This window comes from Sylvia atricapilla, chromosome 1 (assembly GCF_009819655.1).
Source record: "Sylvia atricapilla isolate bSylAtr1 chromosome 1, bSylAtr1.pri, whole genome shotgun sequence".
NCBI lineage: Eukaryota > Metazoa > Chordata > Aves > Passeriformes > Sylviidae > Sylvia > Sylvia atricapilla.
The window spans coordinates 148,851,626-148,876,964 of NC_089140.1; the positions used below are offsets into that span (position 1 = coordinate 148,851,626).

Consider the following 25,339-nt stretch of genomic DNA (forward strand, 5'->3'; position numbering starts at 1 on the left):
AAACAGTCAGTAGCAGCTAAACAGCTCCACATTCTATGGAAGATACTTAGCCTGATATTCATGTGAATGAAAGGAGTGCAAAAATATACCGCTTCCCAGATTTATTGATTCACTAAGATTTTCATCCCTTGAAGATTAAATCTAATCTTGAAATCTTGGGCTATGAAAGCAAGAAACAACTGTCTTGATTTTTATGTCTCTAATCTTGTAAACCACAAATTTTTCATTCCATGAAACCGTACTGTGATTTATACACTGTGAGACTGAATCACAGAATCATAAAATGGCTTGGATTGGAAGGGACCTCAAACACCATCTTGTTCCAATTTCCTGCCATCAGCAGGAATGTCTATTTCTAGACCAGATGGCTCCAAACCCCATCCAACCTGGCCTTGAACTCCCAAGGATGGGGCATCCACAAATCTGTCCAAGAGCCTCATCACTGCCTTGCATGAAGAAAGTCTTGCAGGGCAGCCGTGAGTTCAACGGGATCTTTCCCCAGCAAGGTAAAAAAATAATATTGAAGTAGAAAACTATCATATAGAGACACAGACCCAGATTTCTTCACTGAGTCAGGCGTTGGAACAGCCTACCCGGGGACATGGTGGAGTCACCACCCCTGAAGGGTTTTTAAGTATGTGTAGATGTGGCACCTGGGGACATGGTTTAGCATTAGGCTTGGCAGTGCTGAGGTAATGGTTGGTCTTGAGGTCTATTCCAACCTAAACAATTCCATGATACATTTGCACACTGCCAGCAAGTGAGGTGGAATTTAGTTGAAGTCTTGTTAGACTTAAAGTTGGTTTCAACTTGATAAGGAACTACCACCATGAGCTTCTTTAGCTTATCAGTGTACTGGCCTAAGTCCCAGGTAGATTAATTCTTTCTGCCTCTGGCCTGAATGATAATCTTGCTTCGGAGTCAGCCAGCCATGAAGAAACTGCTGCAGAAACTCTGGATGATTCCTACTCTGCGTCCCAGGAACCAGCAGTGCAGACCAATGCTGACACCTAGTGCACAGATCTGGCACAATCAAAAGTGATTCACATACTTGAAATTACTCTAAAGCTGCCAACAAGTTTTGCAAAGCTGCTTCAAGTGACCAACTTCACCCCAAAATAGCCCTAAAGGACAGAAACAACAACTCATTCTTCAAACCTGGAAGTATCAATCAGTGTATTAAACTTCAGACCCTTAAAACGCTTGGACAGTCAAAGGAAGCTGCTTGCCACACTGGCTGGTTTTTATGGAAATTATCAGGTCTTGTAAGCAGAGCTTCAAAAAGTCCTTTAGCCACTTAAAACTTGATATAATTACAAAAGGTAGTCTGTTCTCAAAAGTCACTTCTAATTTTGGACATAGGGATACAAGACACATCAAAAGGAGTTAGCAGAGGGCACCACAACCCTATCTGACAGTTCAGATCTTTGTACTTCAGGATATGGAGAAACCCACAGAGTAGCAAAGCATCTTGGAAAGTTTCAGACAATTTTTGCAGCTGAAGATGGTATTTTTTCATAACTGACAACAGAAGACAGTGCCCAATGCAGAAGTACCATCCATCCCTCAGAAAGACCAAGCTCTGTACCAAGAGTTGTGAAAAAAGGTAATTGCACCAGGGTGAAAACTTCCAGAAACCAGTGCAGCTGGACAAAACAGAAAACACAAAAGGAAAACATAGAAAAAATTTGGAGAAGTTAACAGAGTTCCCAAAAGTAATCACTCAGAAAGAACACGAGGTGTCATACTGAAGTTACCTATTTATGCCATTTTTAACATGTTAGAACAATAAAAAAAAAATATGGCAGCAGAGTTGAAAAGGGCACGAGAACATGATCAGGAAATAAAGAAAAAAGAAAAAAGCTTTAAAAAACCCTATCAAAAACTATTCCTTAAATACAAATACTGACAATGTTCAATAAATTCTTTAAGATGAGAAACTAAATCTTGAAGATGATAAAAGGCTCATGCTATTTAGGTAGACAATAATAACTGGAACAGCTATGAGAGAGGCAATGGATACCCAGAAAGGTTTATTTTCATTATATCTAAGTTTTTACCACTGTTACATAACTTGTTGCTTAATTGTTGTCCCCAGACTTACTCAAGTATTTAACTCAGCTGCAGGAAACTGTTTTTTCATCACCCCAAAGAGAGCAAAATTGCATTTTCCTGAGCACAAACAGTTATGTGTTACCATCCAGGATTTAAAAGAAGAAAAAATGAGAAAAAACCCACACAGATACTCCAAGTAATTAATTCTGGGAAGATTGCAGGAGGCTATTCTGCAGCATCTATAAACATCTTTCCTGACCTCTCAAATTCATAAAAGCTTAATGCCTGTAAAGTGGCTGCAAAAAAGCCATCACCTGAAGTACAGCATTATTTCCACCTGGTTAATTTTTATTTAACTGCTCTACCAGACAAAGATACAACTGCACTTGGAAAGGCTGCAGGTCACTATCCAGTTAATAGAGCCAGTTTTTTTCTAAAGCTTGTTTCAAGCCAGGCTTTCAAAGAATGCAGCTTTTTATTTCTTAATTATTCCTTACTACATTAAAATTTTATAATCTCACTTTGTATGTAATTATAATTTACAATTTATTCCTCATAACTGGATACAAAGTTAAGTCTCATCATCCTGCAGCTCATCAGAAAATACCAATTATATGATATTACTAGACTGACTATGAAACTGGATTTATGGATAGGAACTAGTTTTTCTGGTTTTAAGTCTTACACTTTAACCTGTAAGGTGTTTTTTCTGCTGCAGAATATTGGTTGTGCTGATGTTCTATTTACCTACTAATGAAAAGCACTGTCCTACAGTTTATTCCCCCAGCTATCACAGGATGACTCCTCCCGAGTCAGTCCAACTTATAAATACAATTCTTTTTTGTTTTCATGCTTTATACAGTAAATCTTAAAAAGCTGTGAATACAATTCCCAGCCATACCTCTCTTTATGGAAAACGCATTTCCCAGCCATGGGGAAAGCCCTGGAAAGATTATCCTACCGTTGTTTCACATAATAATGTTAAGTTGCTCCTCAGGCAGAGATCCCAGTCTGTACTGGTTTGGGTTATACTGGTTGCAGGTTCACTGGCAGCTTATATCAGGGCATGCTTTTCATGTTGCCCAGCTTTGTGCTTGTGTATAATCAGGCAATACATATCAGCTATTGAAGTGGCAAGTACTTTGCCATTCACTGGGTGTTGGGGGTTACGATTTTTCTTTTTATTTCCTTCTCTTATGGAATTTTGTTCCATCTGTTGGTAAGAGACAATATGAACCAGTAATTAAGAGTGACAAAAGAAATGGCCAGGAAGGGTACAGGTGGCTCCTCTCCTACCTGGAGGTTTTCTCTTTGGGAAGGGCAGAGGTATCAAGAGGTTTTGGCCAGGGGATGAGGACTGGGCTCGGCTCCTCTCGCTCTTACCATCAGAGGAGAGACAGGCTGTGGTCACTGTGGGAAGAATTCACCACCACTGCAGGGTTCTGCCTCCTACTGTCTTGTCCTACCATGAGGGAGCTTTGCTCATTAGATCAGCTGGTGAACTGGGACCTTATCAACACCTGGTCTGACTGGAAAGGATCCTCAGCGTCTGCTCAGGTGCCTCAGGAGAAGCCAGGACCATGGCCTCTCCCCCTTCCCGGGGAGCACATGTGCCACAGCTGCTGCAGAGGGGCCCAGCTTTGTTATACAGACCAGTAAAGAACTATTACTCCTTTACCCATTCTTTGCCTGAGACCCCAGATTTTCAGAGTTATAATAATTTGGAGGGAAGGGGTGATGAATTTCTGCATGAAGTCACATGTTATTAGCCCCATTCAGATTCATCAACTCTGAGGGCTGCCAGCAACTTCCCAGAAATGGCTTAAGAATAATTAGTGAGACGGCTTGGTCAGAGGTGTTTTGAAAAAGCAAAAACGTTTAAATAGCAAACCATACAGAACAAAAGATTAAACACCAGGCACGGTGCAGGAAAGTCCCTTGCACCTGCTAAGACACCCTGAAAAATCCCCAAGAGACTCTGAGCTCTCTCTTAAGTATTCAAAGGTCTAGGAGGGATTTTTGGCCTGCTGCCCAAAAGAAAATAGCTACATTCTTCAAGGAACAGTTAAAGGGTCCAACAGGTGCCTTGTCTTGGCACTGGGCCAATTACAGTGAGAAGACCACAGAAATTCCTGGTTCTTCTTCCATAAAAGTTCAGGTGGTGAGGGTTAAACTCTTTTCCAATATGGGTGTGGAGGTGTACTGCAACAAAGGCAGGCACATTTTCTTATTCCACTGGAGGTTCCTGCCTTCCTTGGCAGATCCCTGGCTTTCAAACAAAGATGCTGGGTCTTACAGTTTTCCTCTGGTAAAAAGTGGAAGTTGCAATACCAGTGGTGTCAGGGAGAACAGGATTCTCTTAATGGCAGTAACTGCTTCCATAAAAAGAAACAACAAATACTGGAGTTTGCAGGGAACAAGAATAACAGCACCAGAACAAGAGGATGGGTGAACAAAGGGTGCAGAACTGCCAGCAAAAAAAGAGTTTTCAGAAGCACTACAAGGATTATGGCAATTAAGGCACTCTGAACAAGATTTATTATTTTTATAATAAATTATCAATTAATTATTGTCTCATTTACGCTTTGTTAGAAAATTAATTCCACAGAAAGGATTCTTTGCAAATGAAAGTATTCTACCTCCATCATAAATCTGCTGTCCCTGTCTGGGCCTAATAAGGTCAATGGTGTGGACTTAAACTGCTCATCTTACCAAGATGTAATGAGCAAAAACCAAAAACCAGTAAGAAAACCTAACAGCACTTTATCAGTTCTTTCAACCACAGCAATCTCTCTGTGAGCAGTTACACCAAGCTTGAGACATTGCTCAAATGTTAATGTTATTTTGTGGTGATACTGAGCACTTTCCACACAGTTCCAAACACTGATTTCCCCCCTGAATTCCTTTCTGATTTGGTTTAATTAAGACCTTGCACTACACAACAAAAATTCAGTTGATTAAGAACACTAATCAGACCCTTCAGCTCACTCTGCAACAGGCCATTCCTGATTTGCTCAGTTTCATTGAATGAGATGCAATCAAGAACATTTTAAAAATCCACTGCAGAGCAGTCCCAGGCAGCTGTTTTTCCCTAGTACAGCATCACAAGAGAAAAACAATGGGATTTTTTTTTTTTACTTTCACAAGGGAGAAGCAGCAACAGAGTTCAATCTCATACCGAGTCCTCATGGTTTTGGATGAACTCTCAGCACCTTGTAACCCAGACTCACAGATGTGAAAATCCTCAGAAGTCAAGCACTAGTCAGGAGGAAGGCAGTGGTACAGAAAATAAACTGCAGTCTCCTGAATCTAAGTAACTTTCAGTAGATTCTGTCAAATGACAAGAGAAAAACAACTGGACTTTCCAACTAACCTGGCGAAGGTTGATATAAACTGCATTTTGCAAAAACTCAGAGGCTTCCATGCTCCTCTTCTGCATTGCCAGGACTCTCACAGCCTTTACACAAGCTTCCAGTTCAATCACACCAGCGTTCTTGTACTTGGAGAGGGAGAAAATTAAAATGATATTGAAGTATTGCACCTGTTAGATTTTATAAGCATTCCTGCTCAGCACATAAATCAGCTGTCACATCCTCCAAACCAAACAATTCCTTAATGCTAATGACTACACTGTTAAATTATCAACATATGACCAAGTGAAAATCAAGGTGGCATCTGAAATATTACTGTGCAAAACAGCTGTTTTCAGCCTCTTCACTCCCATTTTGAGCCAGAGCACAGCCTCAGTCTGAGAGTTAAGACAAGGAGAAAAGCTGGGAATATTGGAACCATTTGGGATAACCTTGTATAAATGGCTGGTTGTGAGTGCTGCGTCTGCAAATAAATTCTACCTTTACAATGCAAATATTTTTGTAACTGCATCCATTTTATCTTTTGTTAAAAGAATATTCCAGATGACAAGAGAATTAGAAACCAATCTGAGTGTTCCAGTATTTGTTTGCAAAACCTTTGCTGTAAATGACTGTTGATTGATTTAGCTTGCTTAAGGAAGCTAAAGGAGACAATGCAGATGTGCATTGAAGTGTTTGTGCTCAGATAACTAACAGACAATTTTCCAGCCAATCTGATCTGGTGATTTCTTCACACAACACTGATACTGGGTATTTAATTTGGCCCGCTTCCTGCTGAAGTTAAGCTCTCTTCAGGTATTTATATTTGAAAATTAATGGGGGAAGGAAAGCTCAGTAACAAAATCTAAGAGTTACACCAGCAAAGGTGCCACATATTCCTCTCTCGTGCATTCATACTAGTAAAAGCAAATCACTGGAGACTGAATCTATTTTAGAAGGTGCTACAGAAGTTTTTTCAGCTGAGTGAGAACATAAAAAATATGCAGAAAGTGCTGCTTCCTCAGCATTAGAGCAGTTAGTCCATAGGTCTGGAACACAGAGAAGGTAACTGCTTTTCTTGAAGGGTTATAAATTAGTCCTGACACAAAGCTCTTAGTTATTTCAAGTGAAGCTGCAGTGAAGCAGTTATTACTTGCTGAGAGCACAGTGCATATTATAAAAAATCAAAATATAAATATCCTGCCCTAAGCCCAACAAAGTCCAATAATTTTGTACTCCTAGAGACATCATACTCCTTCTAGATGAGCAGCGTACCCTTAAGGTGACATTAAAAAGCTGAATGCATCTTTGACAGTTATTGTTCTACTGATAGATTCTAATTTATCTGACACTATGCCCAGAACTATCACCTTTCATTGCTCCTGATCATAAATTAACTCATACACACAACTGAGCTCGTTTCACTTGGAGAGTCTCCCTACAACACGGGCATGAAAATGCCTGAAATGAATATTTACAACCTTAGGCCAAAGGTATTTTATCAAACAAGAGAAATACCTGAAATTAAAAAGTGGGAAAACAACTCCACTGCAATACAATTAAACTTATCTTTACTGCTGATGTGATCCCTGAGCCACTATTTTCACAGTACAAAAGAATTATTTTTCTTTTCTTATTGTGATTGCAGACATTAAGCTCCTTTTCCATCTCAGGCTCTGAGTATTTCCATAAAAACCTAGAAACTTCTCCAGTAGAGCTGGAGCCTGTTTTACAAACCTCACTGCCATGCTTTAAAAGATCCTCTAAAACCGAAGCCTCAGCAGTTCACTGTTGAAAAGAACTTAAGGTGTTTATTTAAAAATAACCAGGATTACCTTGCCATAGTAAGAAATGGCTTCTTTATATTTTTCTATGATGTCTTCAGGACTCAGGCAGTTTTTGGCACGTCCTATCTCAGCACTGGTGTCTGCATTTATCCCATTGGAAGTCAGAGCACCTAGAACAGAACAGGGTCAGAAATGAGCACAAGGACTCTTGGAAAATGCTAAATATCTAAAAAGCAAGCTAGAGTATGCTAGGTTTGACACAGAACACACAAAGTACACTTGCCCTACCTAGAAAGAAAGGAAATTATCTTTCATTTAGTTAAAAAAATCATGATTTTTAGCATTTATTTGAATGTTTAGACTATGAAAAATATATAGATTGCTAAAATTCTATCATGGCCACATTTGAATAGATGGTTTAAATCTTTGAGCTATTCCTTCTTCTGCTTTAAAATTGCTTTTCTAAAGCATACCTTAGTAAAACAAAAAAGGTTCAGACAAAACTGTAAGAAATTAGTTTTATTATATAAGAAAGAAGGCAAGAGACAGAAAGGGTGTATATAAGGGATAAGATTTGAAATAGATGCCAAGGAATCTGGGGTATTAGAAAGAACATGAAAATTTTATTTTTAGAATTTGATTTTATTGAGGAAGTTAACATAATAAAAGTTAAAACACATCAAAGGTTTGGCAAGGCTCAATACGGTCTAACATATTACCTAATCTGTAGCAATACACTGTAATTTATTTAGGATTATTCAGTAATTTATTTCTCCAAGAGATTTCTCTGCTAAAATGGCAAAAAAAAAAAATCTGTGTTTCAGAGCTGGCCCTAACTGTCAACAGACAGTTAAAAACTACTGTGAAAGGTATTTCTGCATATACTGAGAAAGCAAAAAGAATGTTTCTTTACCTACTTAAATGCTAAGGTAACTTTTTTAATATGTTTATTAACCTTAATGAATCAGACCAAGCACATCTGGAAATTAAAGAGTATTTTTACGGAAATGAAAGATGTTTGTTCATGATGACTGAGGGAGCACCACGACACGGCAGAACTACACATGATCATACAGGTTGGTCACTTCAAAAATACTTTAAAATCCTCACTACTCATGGAAAGAAATCTTGTTGATTAGAATTTATGGAGACACAACCATGGAACTATAGCATTTATTTTGTGACAGCTACCCTTCAGTCTCTGTAATTTTTCAAGATCTATAGCCAAAAACTGAATCATTATGAATCACTACTAATTTTGGCAGGTGGTAATAACTATATATACAATGGCAAAACACATCAAGTAATACAAGAAAATACTTTGGAAACATGCAGGAAAATAATGTACCTGGATCAATGAGAACTTCTTGTGCCCCTAAAAGGAGGAACAAAAATGATTTTTTTTCAGCCTTAAATAGAGCCAGCAAAGAAAGTTCTTATAGTGTTTTATAACATCAGGCTTGAACAAAATCATCAATTTTATCAGGATTATCACTGCTATTGTGAAGGACTACCAAGTACAATTCAAGTAGTCACCATATGTTAAATTTCATTTTGTTAATAAATAAAGTTGCAATGAGTTGTAAGACATACTAAGAGGAATTTCAGAATTTTTAGTGTATAATTTAAAGCCACATCTTTTTTCCTCTATCTTTATAGTTTTGGTTATCAAGTTTCCATTACACTCCACTTAGTGCCAGGACCTACAGTACTTAAATCTCCTTGTGGGAGCTCATTTAATCTGCACAATACTCTAGAATAACACGTGCAAGTAATTGTATCCCTTTTAATTGTCATTAATTTCTCTCCATCGAATTTTCTGAATAATTGAGTCATGTCAACCAAGTAAGCCAGACTGTCCATGTAAGAGTTGCCACGAGTACTGCCAAGTTGGATTATCAGGGATGGAACACCTCATTGCCCTAAACTTTGGTTAAACATGGCAATAAAATTGTTCATTTCAAGGGTTAAGCAGTCAAAAACAATTATTTTATTAGCAGGACAGACCCTCCCCTCAGGTGATTTGCTCAGATTACAGAGAAGTGAAGAAACGATTTAGATCTAGACCAAAATACACACCAACACTTCACTCACGTGTCATAATTCTGCCTGGGGAAAGAGGAAGGTCAGGCAACAAAATCAAGATCTTAGAGCTCCCAACAAATAAAATCCAGACTTTGGAGAAATCCAAACCAGCCAGTGACCTAAGCATAAAGCAATCCAGACCCATCTTGTTTGACATACAAATCCCATAACTGACAAATCACATTCAGATTTCCTGGCCAGGAGGAACTGAGCAACTCAGAATCTTCCTTTACACTGAAGGCTGCAGAGACACATCCAGGAATTCAAGGGGACACAGCCTAAACCTGTCCCCATAAAAACAACATGGTTTAGATACCTGAGAAGTCACAGAATCACAGAATGGTTTGGGAAGGGACCTTAAAGACCATCAAGTTCCAAGCTCCTGTCCATATGCAGGGGCACCTTCCACTAGAGCAGATTGCTCAAAAACCCCACCCAACCTGACCCTGAGCACTTCCAGGGATGCACAGCCACAGTACAGAGCAGAAGCTCATTTGTATTTGGAGCTTTCTCTCCAGACTTGTTTCTACATAAAATGAGGTTTCTACACCTCATTTGCTGAGCAGCCAGGGCCTGTGCTGTAGCCTAAAAATGCCAAATGATGGAAATCACAAAGGATTCTAGAGGAAGATGTTTCTCTTGGTTGGATCTGGCAGGAACTTCATCCTGTGAAGGCTGAAGTACAGGCACAAGAAGAGGTGCAATTCCAGGTACAAGAAGAAGCACTAAAGGTAACTCTCACATCTGCATGCCTCAAAATCAGGCACAAATGTCAGTTCCAAGCGTGGCATTTCTTGATTTGTGAAGAATTTGGAAACCCTTTTTTTTTTCTGGCTTTGTCCCACAGAAAGATACAGTGGAATTTGTTGCCCAGATTAAGCACTGTCCTCACAAAATCAATTATAGTGAAAGAGACTATAACTAAAAGTGCAGTTTGAAAGGATTTCAAATGAAAGGCATTGCAGAGTCAGGAATAGGTAAAAAAAGAAACTTTCAGAAAACTGTACAAAAATGACATCGCAGCAACAGCTGTTTGACCAGAGAGAGCTCAGCAGTTCACACCTCAAAACACAGAGATCGTAACTAGAGTTAGGGAACAGTATCTGATGGGCCACAAAGTAATTTTTGTCCATAAAGGAGGACCAAAAAAAATGATAATCATTTCTTCTTCACAGAAAAGTCCTTTGAAAAATATTGTCATATGAAACTAAAACATTTTTAAAATACAACAACACTAACAACATTGCAAGCTGGACTTTCTGAAATATAAGACAACTTAAATAGAAAGCCAGCAGTAATATACCCAAAATATATTCAATTATTCTGATACCTCTGACTTATTTGTTACCTTCTTTTTACCTTCTCTTCTAGTAATCAAGAGTACCCATGACAAACAAACAGATTGCAACACTCCTGATAAATATTCATTGAAAAGTAGACAAAGGTCACTAACCAGGTGAAATTGTAACAGCCAATGTAAAATGCATTCATAGGCCATGGGACCAAATGCACAGATTTTAATGACTAGATATTGTATAAAAATTAGTACTCCATCCTGAAATAAAAGCAATCTTACTATCACAATTATGTGATTTCAACACACATAATAAAGTTCATAATAAAGGTAATACAAAGCAAGTGCTCACTACATCGTGACTTATAAAAAAATAAAGATGAGTGGTTGCTTCTTTTAGATGAAGGAATTAATTTGACCACACTGCACACAAGAGAACACCAGCACTTAAACCCAGCCATGTTTCAGTCCTGAGTGAAGACATACAAAGCAGCAGCTGTACTGGGTTAGCCCAAAGGCCTGTGTAGCTCACACTAATCAATGTATTTCCATTTCCCCACCCCAGCCTGTGCTGAAAGCCACAGAACCCTTCAGGAGCTGTAACACCATGTGACAGGTGTCAGGTTATGTGACAGGCTCATCTGCACAAACACAAAGGAGCAGAGAGGGTCCGTGACCATCAGCTGAACCCCAATAACCAAATCAGAGCCACCAGAGCTGTGTGGGGGTGAAGCCCAGCAGCTCAGCTACACGAGCAGCTCTCTGGATCCCCTCACAGACAGACTGGGGGCCACTCCCCACAGGGATATGGGGCTCATTGTAGGGAAGGAACATCCTGGGATTGTACAAGATTCCTTGCGGGGTGTAGGGGACGAGCTAAAGACAAGGAGAAGGAGAGACTGAGGCAGTTTGGGAACAAGCACGGAAAAACAGAGGGGAGTATTTGTGTGTGATGGTCTAAGCACCAACTACTGAAATGAGCTCTGGGTCTCAGCCTCGTGGGTTGAGGTGCCAGCAATTGGTGCAGTCCAGTGGCAGCTCCTGGCTAGACTGAGGCTTTCTGTGTGTTCCCTGCTCCTCTGTGTGTCTGTGTGTTCCTCCAGGCCTGCTGGGAATTCCTGCTCAGCCTCCTGTGTGCCTGGACCTGAGGACATGGAGCTGCAGCAGCCTTGCCTCTCTCACACACACCACCAGATCTGGTAACTCTGAAGGACAAGGAGTTCCATGTCATACCTACAGGCTCATTTCACCTGCTTCTCCATCTGCTAAGCTCTGTTTGATGTCCTCCAGTTCTCCTCTTGAAAGGAACACTGAACCTTTGGTCCCTACACATCTCTATCCACAATGTTCCCTGTACTACAGACTGCCCTCATATTTCTCCTCAACCATCTCTTTCGCAGTCCAAGAATTTCGAAAAAGTACACTAAACCTTAAGAATTATGTTGGTTTACTAGCATCTCATTAACAAGATCTATTTATGACTCGTTGACTTTAGAATAGCAAAAAAACCGATTTTTTCAATAAAAACTTAATTCTTTTTAATACATGCAGGCCTGCCAGATCATATTTTATAAAAACTGTCTGCATCTCCTCCAGCAAAATTCAAACTAACACAGACACTACTAACAATCAGATGAAGAAATCAAAAGCTTTGCAATCCTATGCAAAGCACATGTGTTGACAGTAACACCAAAACAGAAAAGTAATCACAAAAATCTAAAAAAACCCGAAACCTCTCTCCTCTGATTAATACTGTCATCTGTATAATCTTACAGAGTTGGGATGTTGGGAGAAGGTTTCAGATGTTCAGTGGTGGCAAAGAGAATAAAATTAAAATGCCATCCTTACCTGGCCTGTGCCTGTTGCCTGCCTCAGCAGAAAGAGAACCTCCTTGAGCCCTGCGAGACCCAACTTTACCCCCAGTGCCACCTGGGTAGTGATAGATGACAGATGCTGAGCACAACCCCTCCAAGGCAGCTGCAGAGAAAAGGAAAAAAGCCAACAGATTAGTAGAGACATTTGGAAGAAGTAAAGTATCCTGTGGTAAAGTCCGTTTCCACAAACAAAATATGCCTGAAATTGGAGGTCTGATGACAAAGGTCACGGAGAATTCTGAGATACTCAATGTGCTTTTCACCTCTGTGTTCACACTCAGAGCTCCCACTGCCCCAGTCCTACTGAAAGAATCTGCAGGAGTAAGAACTTGTCACAGTAGAGGAAGGCCACATCAAAAGCACTTAATTCAACTGGATGCAATTCCATAAAACCAGGTAAGATGACGAGAGAGCTAACCAAGGTAAAACCACTCCCTCATCACCTCCAACAGATTCATACCCACTGGTTTCTAGAGGCTCAGAAAAGGGAAACGTCACCTTCTTTGAGAAGGAAATACCAACAGAGACAGACCAACATCAGCTCTCTGGAGAGACTACGCAGAAATCCTGCTGGAAGCACATAAAATCAAAGAAGGTGTCTGTGAACAGCACACATCGATTTGTTGAGGATAAATCAGTCTTTGGCAACCTCACTGCCTCCTAAGAGGCGATCATAAGCTCAGTGGACAAAGGAACAGCAGTGGATGTTGTGTATTTTGGCTTTCAAAACATCTTTGGACATGGTCTCCCAAAGAATGCTTGCAGCAAAATTGGGAAGACTGGGATGGCTGGCTGATAAAGTAGGTGGAAAAACAACCAGACCCAAAGGCTTGTGATCAGTCAAATGGCTGCCAGTGGTGTTCCTCAGGAGGACAATACTCCAGCCTTCATTAACTGCCTGGATGATTGCACAGAGCACACCCAGAAACTTCCTGGGTTACACCAAAGTGGGGAGAGCAGTAGCACAGGCCTTCAGTGCAGAGAGAACTTGCAGGGCTGGAGATAGGGGCTGGCAGGAGCCTCATCCCAAAGCAAGGCAGGTGGGAGGCCATCAAAAGGGTCAGGGGACTGGAGCACCTGGCATATGAGAAGCAGAGAGGAGGGCTTGCTCAGCCTTCCAGAACAAAAGGCCAAAGTTTGATGCTCCTGCTGCCTTTAAAACATCCTGTAGGAACAAGGGAAGAGATGGAGGCAGGTGCTTCCTAGAGCTGCAGTGACCAGGTGAGAGTCAACACAAGTGGACACGAGAAATTCTGCTTTAAGATAAGGCCAATTTATGTTTTGTTGTTGAGTTTTTTCAAATTACGATCAGCAAAACATTAGAACAGGTTGCTCAAAGACTGTAGAACTTCCATCATTAAATATATCCGAAATTCAAGTGGACAGGTCCCTGAACAACCTGGTTTAACTGGATGTGATGGAAGCAGGAGATCAGACTTAAGACTTATCTAATTATTTGGATTGGAAGAGTCCTCTGGAGGTCACAAAGTAGAATTGGAGGAATCCTGAGCCATTTAAGTTTTTGGAATTACAGAAGGAAAGAAGTGGGAGGTCAAAAGGTGTTAGGGTTTTCACTGTATGTAATCTACAGGGGCATTAGGAAGGTAAATGAGTTTCCACGTGGAATGAGAAAGATAAAAGCAGAACCGGAGACAGTGATTGTCCAGAAAGGGTATGAAATTGAGAAGCAGAAATTGTGCTCAAAGATCATCTGTATGGCAAATAAATAACAAAAAGCAAGTATGAAAAAAGAAGAAAGGAAAGAATGGAGGAAAGGCAGGGAGAAAAAAAATCCAAGGGCCTAATATGAAAGGACATTATTCCAGTGGAAGTTTAACAATTGCAGCTTTGAAAGATGCAAAGGCAAGAATCTTTTTCTAACAGTCCAAAGTGGACCCCCATATGAAATATTTTTAAAACACCCATACAACCCAATCAATCAAAATCAAATACTTTCCAAGGAATCATGAAAAAATCAGACACTTTTTTTTTAAGTACATGCTTTACTACAGTAACACAATTTATCCTATTTAGGTTTTCCGAAACACATTCCTTTCTTGCGTCTTATTGACCAATTTTTGCTTCAACTTAATTCTTCCTCATGCGTGATGTCCAGATTTTGGCTACTAAAATCATTCCTACTTTTCACAACGCCTAAGGAATTATTATAAAGGATAATTTGATTTACTGAGGCTCAGCTACTGCCATCACCTAATCCTACCTCCAAGCCACAGGAAGTCGTTGACAGAACGTAGCAGCTCCACTGCCATGTGATAATGCACCAAGGAATCCTGCAGCATTCCAGCCTGCAGACACAGATCTCCCACGTGCTTCCGCATGCGGCCCTGGCAGCGCTTCTTGTAGTGTCTGCAAAACGAAAGGTGCACTTCAGTTACTGGCAGGGAATGCTTGTGTGGGGTAATTAACACCTAAAGTTACTTTTCTTTCCTCCTTAATAGCAGATCAGCATTGATTTACTCTCTGCCTCTAAGCAAATATGAATGGTAACTAACTTAATATGCAAAAGGACCAACAATTTGAGGATATATTGGAAAAAAAGCAATGTATCACATGTTTTGGCTACACAGCATTGATACAGCTAGAGTCACTTGCCTTGAAAACCTCCAAAGCAAGCTTCCTGCAGACTACAGTGAGTATTTGGCTGCCTGTCCATAGCTGAGGCACTGCTTTTTTGCTTTGCCAGTACATCCAAAAGCTCATTGTTAAGCCAGGGTGGTCTCTTGTTCTGCCTTTTCCCTCAGTAGGGGATGGGTTAGTCATGTGCTTCCAGAAAGCTGCTCTAGAATAAATCCCAGAACTCCACGGATGCTTCCTATGCAATCCCTCACATTTTGGCTCTGAGCGTATTAAAGGTGACTTCTCCAAAATCCTGCTCTGGGCCTCTGCTCTCCTCTGCTGGGACCCTCTCCACACCACACACAGCCCAGCAGTTCCAGGGCCCAGAGCCCCTCAGACCCCTACAGACCTCATAAACCTCCCACTCCTCCCAGCCTCTTCTTTTAAAGAGATGATGAGTGAAAAAGCACATCACTTCAGGCAACAGCTGACAGGGTTTCTCCTCCTACTCTCTTTTGACATGTTTAAATAAATGGGGATGTTCTTCCCAAATGAACAGATAAAGCCTATTGAATATATACAACAGACACCTTGGTACAGCTCAAAAGACAACTTGGGCATAAATCTGTGTGATAAAGGCACTAATCATACTATTTTACTTTGGTTTTTAGAATGTTTCAGCTGAAGAAACTAACAGATGGAGAGCAAGACACACCTGACTTGGAAAACACCTCATGGTTTAAGAGACAGGTCAGAACAACTCAAGTCTCCCAAAGTCCGTGAACAATCCTCCCATTCTCTGCAGAAGTATTCCCTGGCAAGAACGTCCTTGCACTATAATTATAAAACTGTTTTATGGGAAAGAAATATAAATGTCAACTTAGATATTTTATTAGTTTATCTATGTTACTTTCAATAGTATATCCTGTTGTCTTCTAAGTACATACAGAGGTTGCAAGTTTACTTTCCATACATCACGAAGAAAAATAGACTCTTATTTCTTTGAATAGTTTAAACTAAAATAAAAGTCTATCAAAAATGAAATTTTAATTAGAAGAATTGCTGCAGATGTCATTCTTTATTGTATACATGAAGTCCAAAGAATCTGGTAAATATACAAAGAACCATCTTGGATTGACACAGTTGTAAACTTTGAGCTTTCGGGAGATATAGTGAAACGTTTACAATTTAATTAATTTCATCAGAATAGCTGTTGAACAGGTTGCCCAGAGAAGCTGAGGATGCTCCATCCCTGGAAGTGTTCTAGGCCAGGTTGGATGGGGCTTGGAGCAACCTGGTCTAGTGCAAGGCGTCCCACGGCAGAGGGGCTGGAACAAGATGATCTTTAAGGTTTGTTCCAGCCTATTTGAAAGTAAAAACTTTAAACAGAAAAGAAACCCAAAAAACCCTAGGGTTACACCCACTCTCCAGATGCTGAACTCTTACTCCCTAGAGTGAGACCTGAATATAAGAGGAATGCCAGTGTTATGGGATGAAACCAGGTTTGGGGCAGGGGGAGTTTTTTCAAGTGAAGAACTTCCCAGAGGATCCTAGAGATGAACTGAAATGTCACTGAAATAATCTCCATAGGGCAGCTGAACAAACTGTCTTCATGAAGCCTGCAATGTAGAAATGATAAAAGGAAAAGAGGCACGGAACATATGAAATATAAGGGTAGGAATAAGGACATTCATTTATTTCCTTTAGATCTGAAGGCAGAAAGGCCAGGAGGAATGGCAAGAATCCAAACAATTATGTGTCATTGGTTTATTTGCCTTCAAGGCTATCAGTTTGGCTTGGGTAGTTCACACCAAACAGAAACATCTTTTCAGCCACCAAATAATATCTTATTCCTTGCAGCTTGTTTGGGAAAAGGAGACTAAGAGAAAGTAACTTATTTATATGAATGGGGGACAAAAATTGAACAAGAGAAGATATACAGAAGTACAGACAATGGCCTTATAAAAACTGAAGAGAAAAGCTATCAGAACCAGTGTTATTGCCTACAAAAAATGGAAATAATAAAAGGAGACAAGAAATACGTCTCCTATTGCTTCTCTCCATCGCACCATTTATAAATAATTCCTATGTAAATGTTTGCACTTTTCTGATCTATCACACCATATTCACAATTGATGCAAAGGTGTTAACATTAAATGAAGCTCAATACAACTGTTGTTCTTTCATCTTTCAGATGTGTCAGGAATTGAAATATTTGTCTTTTATTTCTCAACCAGCACAGATTTTATAGATCTTTTAAGAACAAAACTGCAAGAAAACTCAAAGTGAAAGCTAAAGCTGCTCTGTATAAACTATGGAAGGGCACCAAATCTTACCAAGATTTCAGTCTGAGCTATAGAAAAATAAATGCATCAAAAAGTTCCTTTGTAATATAGAATCAGTATTGCACAGGAGGCTTTAAATTGGTTATAAATCAGATTTTCCTACTCACTGCACTCCAGATTGAAAATAACATTGAAAACGTTATATTGCTTGAACTGTTTTGTTTTTGGTTTTTTTTCACATAAGTAGTGGAATTGGAGAATCACTGCTTCCTTACACAGCTATAATTCTTTTCAAAGATGCCACTGCTTCCAATTCCCTGTCTCTACACTTTCAAGCAATCTTTTTGTTTATGAGCAAATTAAAGTTCTTATTCTCTCAAAACTGTACTTTGTAAGTGTTGTTCCCAATTTTCCAGCTATCAGATGATTAAGTTCATAAATATGAGTCATACAGCAAAGGAAAAGAAAAGATGCCTGACTCCTAAATCAGGACCTGATACCAGAACAGTTTGGATCACACGGCATCACCACCAGCTCTACCTAATTCTGCTGCTGATTTATGCCCACGTCAATATATCTGAAGTTTGAAAGCATTTATTCACCCAGACATCAATAAACATTGCTCATAAAAACACTCTTCTTTGGGAAACTCTATTTATAGACATAATTTATTCCTGGTGATGACAAAATTTACTATTAATTATTTAAAAAGTGAATTCACTCCACCTGTCTCTAGGCTCTTCAAGGTATTGCCAAGATAGGATCCATCTCTTACAGTCCCTGCAAGTCTTTGCCATCCTCTTGGAAAATACCTTCTCACAAATTATAGAGTAAGTTTGTACAAAACAAATGTATAAACTGTCTTGATTACGCACTTACAATTAAGTACAACAAATTTGATTACTTCAAGTATGTCCAAAAAGACAAAATGCAAAGGCTTCATTGAAATGAAACCCACTCTCCACAGACATCAAAACTTAATTTACTTCACATTAGGAAAGCTGATTTTTTGAATTCAGTATCTACAGTATCAGGCCCTTAAAATCATGTCCAAGGACTCACTGTTTCTTCAATGCATCCTGAGGTGCAAATTTAATGGGGAAAAAGTCCTATATGTATATAGATAGATATGTGTGCATGTAAATACATGTATCTACATATATATACACATATATATATATATAGGAAATGATAATTGCCTATTTTAATACTGAGCTAGTTTTGTTCCACAGCTTTAGCTGAAGAACCTGAAAGTGAGAAGCTTATATATATATTCTGATTTATTTTTTATTAAGACACTTTTAAATATTTCAGGTCTCTCCTGCTTAATCCTAATCTATTTAGGAACAGAAAACTCATGTAAATTAACAACTACTTCCTCCAGGATAAGAGGACAACCTTTCTCTAGGCTAGTTCCTTGCAGCACCCGACTCCCGAGAGCAGCTCCTATTAATTTTTCCTCTAGAAGATCATTTTACAACATTAAATTTCAAAGAAGCACCCAAAGTCTCCCCCTACAAACCCCTTCCTAGGTGTGATGCACTCTGAAATATCCCCAGGGAAGGCAGTGCCACCTCATGTAGGACCTCCCATGGAATGCTCCTTGGTGTCAGTCACCCAAACTCCTCTTCTGAAGGGCCTCACCACAGGGAAAAATTCCACTGACTACAGAATCAGTTTACAATCTTATTATCTAAAGTTAGTTGGGCTAATTCTCTACCAAACACACTCTAATATTCACAGGAATCACCACAATCATGACCAATGACCACTGCTACTACTTCAAAGTGGAGGACAATAAATCTGTTCCAGGAACTATGAACTACTCAAATTTTTCTGCCTCATTTGCTCTATAGGATATGTGCTTTATTCTTTCATCTCCAGCTCTTTTCTAGAATCCCACGATAATTTTATGGAAAATACAGTGCAACAGAGTTATATTTCAAGACAGAATTTATTTTCACTACAAACCATCCAGAAACAAGTTTGATGGAATTTCTGGATCCTCAAAATTTGGATAAATTTACAAACAAGGAACATGCAAAATCAATTCTCAAAAGTGTATTCATGCAAAATGCTCCAACAAAAATTTCCATCAAGTTCTACCAATTCCAGTTAGCATGCAGAGCTATAGATATCACCAATCATAACATTATCCAGACTTAAAGTGACACAGCTACGGCATTGGATCGACTGCCAGAACTTTTGAATTTGGAAATCAAACACAGGCAGCAACAGCTTCATGGCTTTGGAGTTTAAAAAATAAAGCAAATTCCAGAGGCCAGCAGCCGCCTAAGCAGACTATGTGTGTCCTACAAAAAAAGTCAGCATTGCTACCAAATATAATTGCCAATGCGCCAAAAGGGGGCAACTGCAGTGGTGAGGCTCCAGGCAGCAATTATTTTTGTGTGTACTGAAAAAATAAAAAGCAACACTAAAATATGCAATGAAGGCGAAGTGGAGAGGCAGGACATGGGAAAAAAGCTAACTACTTTCAAAAATACACAATCACATCCTACCTTTTTAGACCCAACAACAAACTCACAGGGCAGTATGAGAGAAGAAGGGGGGGAAAAAAAACAGAAAGGAACAAAACAGAAATTAGAAAGACAGAGAACAGAAAGAAAATTAACAGCCACATACACATACTGAGATCATCAACTTTGATAAATCAGTGCACAAGTCCCAGCTATGATACTGTGTAGAGAAAGGCACATCTACAAACAGGGCCCTACATCCTCATCCCTCCACAGCATTAAACGATGCCAGTATTAAAAAAGAAAGAACTTAAGACACAAACCGATGTAAACAACATTAAAATGAGCTTATCCAAGTAGATTTACAATCATACTTAAGTATGTTTATTTTTAACTGAAAACAGAAATAAAATAAGAAAATTAAAACCAATGGGATTTTCAGTATTTCTGGCACGTGTTTTCTAGTTTTCAGTTTGTAGAACGGCTTTATCATCATGAGAACATGTGTTTCCATTGTTCTCCATCAATCTCCTAGCTTCTACAAACAACTGTCAAGTGCAACTGACTTCAGAAACGTTTTCAATTATCTTCAGCAGTCCTGTTACCATATAAATATTTTATCAAATTTCCAGCTGAAAAAAATAGAAAGAAAAAATAAACTAATTTGCCAAAATCCCCTCTTGGATGAATGCTCCAGGAATTAAACCAAGGTCAGCCTCTCAGTCCTACAATTTCTGTTTAGCAGGACAATCTTTCATCAGAATTTTTTAGGACCTAACACACACTATTTTTATACATAAAGTTTTCTACCAGCCAAAAAAAGTTCTTCTACACACAAAATTCACTGAGTTCATGTAGGCTATCATCTAAGTCAGTTCTGGGAATGTGTCTCTCCTGCTCATTAGACAAGCAACTTGCAAAAGACAATCATCCTCACTTTTCCCAATAATTACCTTATTTAAAATAATAATTCATCCTAATTTATGAACTTTGCATCTTAAAAGAAGCCAATCAATTGCAATTATCATGCAACCAAGCTACTGAAAGTCTTCTAGCTGTGAGGGTGAGGGAGAAGATCAGGTTTATACCCATAGCCCTGATCATCACATAAGTATTAACCTCAATATATGACCATAAAATACTTGGAGAAGAATATCTTTTAAGATACAAACTATGTTCAGTAGTTTCAGTTAGTCTTTCAATCAGAACTACGTGGCCCATGGAAATTCTTAACCTATTTTCCTTCATCCCATTTCCATCATCCCAAGAGCTCCAGGTTACAGCTGCACGTTTATTAGACCTTTGCTACACACTGCCGTTTATCTCCAATTTTAGAAGTTATAGGAAAAGAGATGCTTATTTAGCCTAAGTAGGCACCCACAATTACAGCAGCACACACACCCTCTGTTACAAGGACAGTGTCTCTTCTCTGCCATTGATTTAACAGAGAACATTTGTGCTTTTTTAGTAATGGGCTGCACACTGACTGGGAGGGAGGTAGGGACACATCATATGCAAAAAATGCAAACAGACAGAAAGTATACAAAGACGATCAAGGGAGTTTCTTTGCCTTTAACCCTTTAGAAATTTCCACCTGTTGTAGAAATATCTGTTTCACTTGCCTCAACATCTGAGTGTCATCATGTTTTTATTTCTTTCTGTAAAATCATTACGCTGACAGACTCGTAACCAATGAAGTAGCAAAAGTTGTTCTATCATATGTTCTCATACTTGCTTCCTGCATTCAAAAAACCTTGAGCCCTCCCTGAAAAGAATTACACATCCAATTTTACAAAGGCAGGAACTGGTCTCTATTGAAGAAGACAGAGCCCTGTCTCTCCCTGGTACGCAGTGCTTTCCCTTTATTAGTCAATCTGTCACTACAGAAGGGAACGTGCAAAAATAAAATGCTGTGAACTGCAATCCAAGCAATAAAAAAACCTCACAAGTAATAAAATGCAATGTTATCACCAGCTCACATCCCAAGACTTTGGCTTGAAAGTGAAAGTGAGCTTAATAAATTGGTCTGAGTTCAACCTTACTTCATGGACCTGAGTTTCTGCTTTAGGAGAGGGCAGAGATGTATCAGGCTACATGAAAGGTTCCTGTGCAGAGAAGCTAGAAATGTATTTTCATTCAGCTTTCTGAAGTTTTAATGTATAAAGCCCAAGTTTTAAAACAATTGGAAGTATAACTTCACAGCATAGAACTGAAGGTCTTTCTTACTACTGAACTGAAAAATTAGAAGATTTAACATCTTTTCCTTGAGCAGTTCAGTGCAGCAAACATTCCAAGTATATCCATTGATCCAGACTTACTGAAAACCTGTTTGGTATTCAAACCTCCCAGCAAGGGTGTGTGCAGAGCTGAGGCAGTAATTAACTCTGGATAAACCCCTGTGTCTACACAGGGTCACACACCTTCCATTCTGCAAAGAACTGAAGCATCATGCTGAATCTGTCTGAACTCCTCACTGCAACAGCACCTAAAACCTGCTTGGAGATGTGTGGGCACACACTCTGCTGTCACTCCAGCTCCCCACCAGTTCAGAACTTCACAGGGAGTATTTCCAACTAGTTACAACACAGCCACTGCTGAGAAATAAGTCATTTATCTCAGAAACCGATTTCCAAACTACAATTTTTTAGAAGACACAACTGAACAGCAGAATTCATTCTGATTTTGAGATTCTTGGCTAACAATTGTCACTTTCTACCTATTTGGAACAGGGAATTTTGATTACATTCAGCTAAATTTAATTCAAACTGAGTAAATAAGGAAAAGATTCTAAAAAGGCTTGTCCAGTCTACACAACTTTACCACTCATGTATGAAAAGCAGTACCATAGTAATTCATACTGATAACTGAATAATAGTGCAGGGACAAACCAGGGACCAACAAGTCAGAACCAGTTCAAGTGCTCAGCAGGGTACTGATAATCCTTCAAGCAACCCCAGATAATTTAACAAAAGGCTTCAAACTAATTAGAAACCTGAAATGCTTTCCTCCTGTTTCCAAGGCCAGGACTAACTCTGCAGGCAGAGCTGATTAATGTAATCTAAAAGCTTCACAAATCTGCCTGGACATCTCTGAGCTTTTACACACACTAAAAACCTCTGCTGGCATCCCTACAGTACAACACAGATATGAACACTACTATTTCCACACACAGCCTGAGTTTTGATAGGGGTTCCCCACCTCTGTCTTTGCCAGGACAAAAGGTGGTTGCTTCTATCCCCTGGATTTGACTGCAAACAGCAAAGTCAAACACATTTTGCACCTGCCTGTAGCCATCAAGCCAGAATTACTTATCCCTTGCACAGGAACTCAACACTCAAATCTGACAGATGAGTATGCAAATGAGGAAGGAAGGGCAAATGGGGGAAAAAAAACTCTAACATACAAAAAACAAGTAGCGAAACAAGACAGGTAAAAAGTGGTAACAAATAATTACATAAAACAAAGAAGGACAAGGAGAGATGCTGGATGTCATCATCAAAATAAACAGTCATTGTATCATGGAATGAAAAAGTAGACAGAGGTTTAAGGGGAAGAAATACAGTAAGTAGGAATTGTCAAATACTACTCAACATCATATAAAAGTAGTTTCATTGATGCTGATTGTTTTTATTAATACTGTATATATAAAAAAATTGGACGTTTTCCAGCAAAAATTCTCATTACAGCAGCATCTGTCAAATCATTTCTGTGACTTCTTCCTGCTGTTTGATGAGCTTCATCAATTAAATGTATATATTTAAACAAGCTCAGAACATCAAATACGGTGAGACTACATGTTAAATTCTCTTAAAACTACAGCAAGCAGACACAGAAAGATCAGGGCACAGCCTCTGCTGGAACAAGGCTCACCTTGTCCTTTCTAATTGGCTGATCCTAAAGGCTGTGCCACAGATGTGGGCTTTTAAGATCTGTGAGCTGACAAAAGTAGCTGCTTACCTACTATCGGTGTCCAGACCTACGAAATCCTTCTTCTCAAAAGGAACACAGAGGAGGGGGATCTTGTCTCCAGACTTATCAGTGGCTCTGTCAAGACGCTTGGACTCCAGCACTATGAAGAGGGACTCGATGAAATCTTCTATTCTCTTCTCCACAGTTTCACACTCATTGTAACTGGGATAAAACGCCACATCTGTGCGGGGCTGCTCTGCAATCTCTCCTTGAAGCCCAAAGACAAACAACCGGGAATCGTAGAGAGTAGAGCCATACATTTCCTTGTGCAGATGGAATTTTTCAAAAGTCTGAGGCCATTCCTTCGCTGAAGAACACTCTGTGATAGTGATCAGCCCCACGACTTTGCGGTGTGTCTGGAAATCCCCCCACTCGTTGTTCTCCGGGGGATAATGGTGCCTGTATCGGATGTAGAGCACTCGCTGAGAGTCGCGCACATTAACTTGGCTCACGGCTGAAATCCGCTTGTAGATCCTGAAAAAGCTTTCTTCAGGTACAATGCCAATGGGCTGAACCACGACCAGGAGGGTCTGATGATCCTCAGCACACTGCATGTAGTCAGGAACACTCATTTTGCATCAACTGCAGGCTAGTGAAAGAAAAACGCATATTATTTTTTAACATTCAGAAGTTCGTGGCGTTGCTGAATCAAACCAGGGCTTCAATGCTAAACAATTCTGCATCCTGAATATATGTGCTACAATGCCACTATTTGCTTATTTTACTACATCTTCAACCATACAACCTACTGATGTTACACTGTGCACAAGGAGTACTTTTAGTCACCTATCAAACAAAAGTCTGTAAATAAGGGTTTTCCAAGTGGAAACTCCTGTGCAACCACACAAGCCAGATAACACAAGTCTCCACCACAGCCACTGGGCAGAAACACCAGCTCAGGAGAGCCTGTCAGACTCAGGCTCTTCAGCCTCATTTTCTTGGGGAAATAGACAAAATTGTGTGGGGTGAGATGTAAACAGGCACCAAATAGAGATCAAACTTTACACATCTGTCAGTGCCCGCACACGGCCAGCAGAGGAAAATCAGGACCAAAACACCTGTTTTTGGGGAAAAGCAAAGTCTTGCTTTCTCAAAACACACACAGCAAGGACCAGGCAATGTTTTCTGCCTTTACATTTAGGCGTTTAGAATACCTTTTCTCTTGAGCTCTCTAAAATCGATTACTGCACTGCAGCTAAATCTTGAATGAAGATGCACATCCCTTTCATGTCTGTTTCATCCTGGACCCTACGGATCCTTTTGTGAATTTCAGCTCCAAAGCCCCGAACCGTAAATACCACCAAAAAACCCACCGAAAAACCAAACCTCCATAAAAACAAACACACGGACAAAACAAACTCAGACCAGCTTTGACACGCAGCCCAGACTTGAGGCTATTGGTTTTACAAGCACAACGACGAGTTCAGAGCCCACGGGGACATAGGTGACAGAGAAGCAGGTGCCTTGAGGAAATGGCAGAACTACGGACTGTACACCTCCCTTCTCCCACCGCACTGCCCGGGTCTGTCTGCCCAGCAGCCCCATTCCCAGGGAGCAGCCCCATTGCCAAGGGTGCAGCCCCATTG

The 25,339-nt window shown here is 39.8% G+C and overlaps 1 protein-coding gene across 2 annotated transcripts in view; it reads right to left on the reverse strand.

The window, feature by feature from the left end:
• Window positions 1-24,376, reverse strand: part of TRAPPC9 (trafficking protein particle complex subunit 9) — a 462,611-nt gene extending 438,235 nt beyond the window's left edge. The window contains exons 1-6 of one of the 2 annotated variants that reach the window (XM_066336551.1): window positions 23,742-24,376; window positions 14,667-14,812; window positions 12,420-12,548; window positions 8,541-8,567; window positions 7,241-7,362; window positions 5,429-5,554 (exon numbers count right to left, since the gene is read on the reverse strand). In XM_066336551.1, coding sequence (XP_066192648.1) covers window positions 5,429-5,554; window positions 7,241-7,362; window positions 8,541-8,567; window positions 12,420-12,548; window positions 14,667-14,812; window positions 23,742-24,325 — 1,134 coding nt within the window. In that variant the 5' untranslated portion in view covers window positions 24,326-24,376. The remainder of the gene's footprint in view (window positions 1-5,428; window positions 5,555-7,240; window positions 7,363-8,540; window positions 8,568-12,419; window positions 12,549-14,666; window positions 14,813-23,741) is intronic. The other variant, XM_066336558.1, reaches the window with a different exon arrangement.
• Between the last annotated feature and the right edge of the window lie 963 nt (window positions 24,377-25,339).